Here is a 2317-nt window from a genome sequence, read left to right as displayed (position 1 = left end):
GCCGCCGCCGCCGCCGCTCCGCCCCGGCGCCGCCCCGCCCCCTGCCACCCCGCGGCGCCAGCGCAGCACGAGCCGCCCCATCGGCGTGCCCGGCGGCGGCAGCAGCCGCGTGGACAGCACGTGCAGCAGGAACGCGTGGCCGCTGCCCAGCCCCGTCGGCGCCGGCCGCAGCGGCAGCTGATCTGATAGCTGGTTCACGAGCTGCAGCCCCGAGCCGGGGGCCGTCTCGAGACTGACATCCAGCAACTCTAGCGGCGCCGCCTGCGCCGCGCGCACCAGCACCTGCGCCATCACGGCCTGGCCGATCACGAGCGGCACGGCCGCGCCTGCGCCCGCAGCGGCGGCGGCGGCGCCAAGCGGAGCGGCTCCCGCCTCGTATGCTGGGCTGGGGCCAACGAGGGAGTGCACGTTGGTTTCCGAGAACAGGCGCGTCACGGATTCAAACGGCTCGAGGAACTGCAGCGCGAGCGAAGCCTGTACGGGCGCGGGGCAGAGCAGCGTCGCCGCGAGCCGCGCGCCGGCCGCCGCGGACGCGCGCAGCCACACCCGCAGCGAGTGGCGGCCGCCGGCGGGGACTGCCGGCAGGCTGAGGGCCGCGCCGTCCAGCGGCAGCTCCTGTAGCTTCCCGTCCTGCCAGGTCAGCAGCTGCAGCAGCGGCGCCGCCCCCGGCGCCCCATCGCCGCCGTCGCCGGCTGCGTCCGCGATGCCATTGGCGACCGCGGCGGCGGCCGCCGCCGGCGGTGCGGCTGCGGGCGCGCCAGTCGCGTCCACGGCACGGGCGGAGAGTTCAAGGGTGGACGGCCCCAGCGCGTGCGACACCGTGAACGATATGTCCACGGGAGCGAGCTCCCCCACCAGCTGGACAGAATGCGGTGCCGAGGCCTGCGGGAGTCCAAACGAGTGTGTGCGTGTGTTTGTGGGGGGGTGGTGAGGCAGCATGGGACGACACAGGATCTTGGCACGGCTTGGGGATCCTCAAAAACATAGGGACACCAGAGGGCCTGGTCATCGCGGCGGCAAGCTGCAGTGCATCCTTCATCTCACAGGCGCCGCGTGCTGCGCTCAGGACGGCTCGGTCTCGCCCAAGGATTTCAGCACAGGCCTGCTGGAGGATGTCACCCCCCGCACCTGCAGGATGGGCAGGGGCCCAACATGCCCAATCTGCACCCCATACACCCCCAGCCGTACGGCCGTCGCGACGCGGAACGGCGGCACGCCGCCGGGCCACGCGGCGCCGCCTAGGCTGAGCTGGCGGGGCGGGAAGCTGCCGAGATGGAAGCTGACCGAGGCCAGCTGGCTCAGGTTGAGCTGCAGCTGCTCGGCGGCTACCGGTCCCACACACCGCGGCGTGAAGGCGAAGTGGAAGTGCCGCCATGCGCCAGGCTCGAGCGTGGCACCTGCCAGCGGCTTCGTGGACGGTTGCTGCTGCTGCTGCTGCTGCTGCTGCTGCTGCTGCTGCTGCTGCTCCTGCTCGCCAGGCGTATTGGCCACCCCTGAGGGCGGCGGCCCGAACTGCTCGTTTAGCCGCAACCCTCCTATGGCCTCCGCTAGCCCCTGCCCCTGCTGCTGCTGCCCCTGCCCCTGCTGCCCTTGCTGCCCCTGCGCCAGCGGCGGCGGCGGCTCCCCAGCCAGCCCCGCGACCGAGAACAGCCCGAGCTCGTCCCGCAGCTGCAGCGCCGCGCCCGCCAGCGGGAGGCCGACGGGCAGGTGGACGAACAGCGCGCAGCCAAACCGCAGCTCGGAGGGCGCGGCCGCGGCTGACTGGAAGCCGGCAGAGAGGGACAGGCAGGTTAGCCACCCGTTGTCCTGCTGGCTGTGCCTGGGGCGCCGTCCAAAGAGGGGCCGTGGGGGTGCGGGCAAACGCAGGGGTCGACGGAGATGCTGGATTGCCAGGCAAGTGAGAGAGAGCGTTTGGAGGACCGCTGGTAGACCGGCGGGTGCCGAGCGCTGCGGTGCAAACAGGCATCCAGGCAGCCAGCGGCTGCCCAAGGCATATCGTGCCTCGCCGCACAGACGCAATCTGCATGCGCCAAACAACGGCCCGCGATCTTGGAGACAGTGCTTTTGGGGCTCACTGCAGCAAAACGTCCGCCATGTGGGGCTTGGACCCGTCCTCCCGCGGCACCGCCGCCAGCCGCAGCGCCTGCGCGTGGTCCAGGTGCTGGACGCTGTAGCGCAGCGCGGCCGGGGCCGCCGCCACCGGCGCCGCTGCTGCGGGGCCGCCTGGCTGCTGCTGCTGGCCGGCAGGGGCACCCTCTGGGCCTATCCGGCGGAGGAGGGGGGGCGCCAGGGGGCAGACGATTGGAGGAGTTGTGTG

At 72.7% G+C, this 2317-nt stretch overlaps 1 protein-coding gene across 1 annotated transcript; it reads right to left on the bottom strand.

Annotated features, from left to right (window-relative positions):
* Positions 1-194: 194 nt before the first annotated feature.
* On the bottom strand, positions 195-2095 carry MNEG_16269 (hypothetical protein; the record flags this gene model as incomplete). The annotated part of the gene is made up of 4 exons (XM_014035261.1): positions 195-201; positions 248-882; positions 1129-1819; positions 2076-2095. 4 exons carry the CDS (start codon positions 2093-2095, stop codon positions 195-197), a joined length of 1353 nt encoding a protein of 450 aa, XP_013890715.1.
* Between the last annotated feature and the right edge of the window lie 222 nt (positions 2096-2317).

Source organism: Monoraphidium neglectum (genome assembly GCF_000611645.1).
Source record: "Monoraphidium neglectum strain SAG 48.87 unplaced genomic scaffold scaffold06181, whole genome shotgun sequence".
NCBI classification, from domain to species: domain Eukaryota; kingdom Viridiplantae; phylum Chlorophyta; class Chlorophyceae; order Sphaeropleales; family Selenastraceae; genus Monoraphidium; species Monoraphidium neglectum.
The sequence above is the reverse complement of the archived record's forward strand: the minus strand, read 5'-3'. Positions and strand labels throughout refer to the sequence as shown.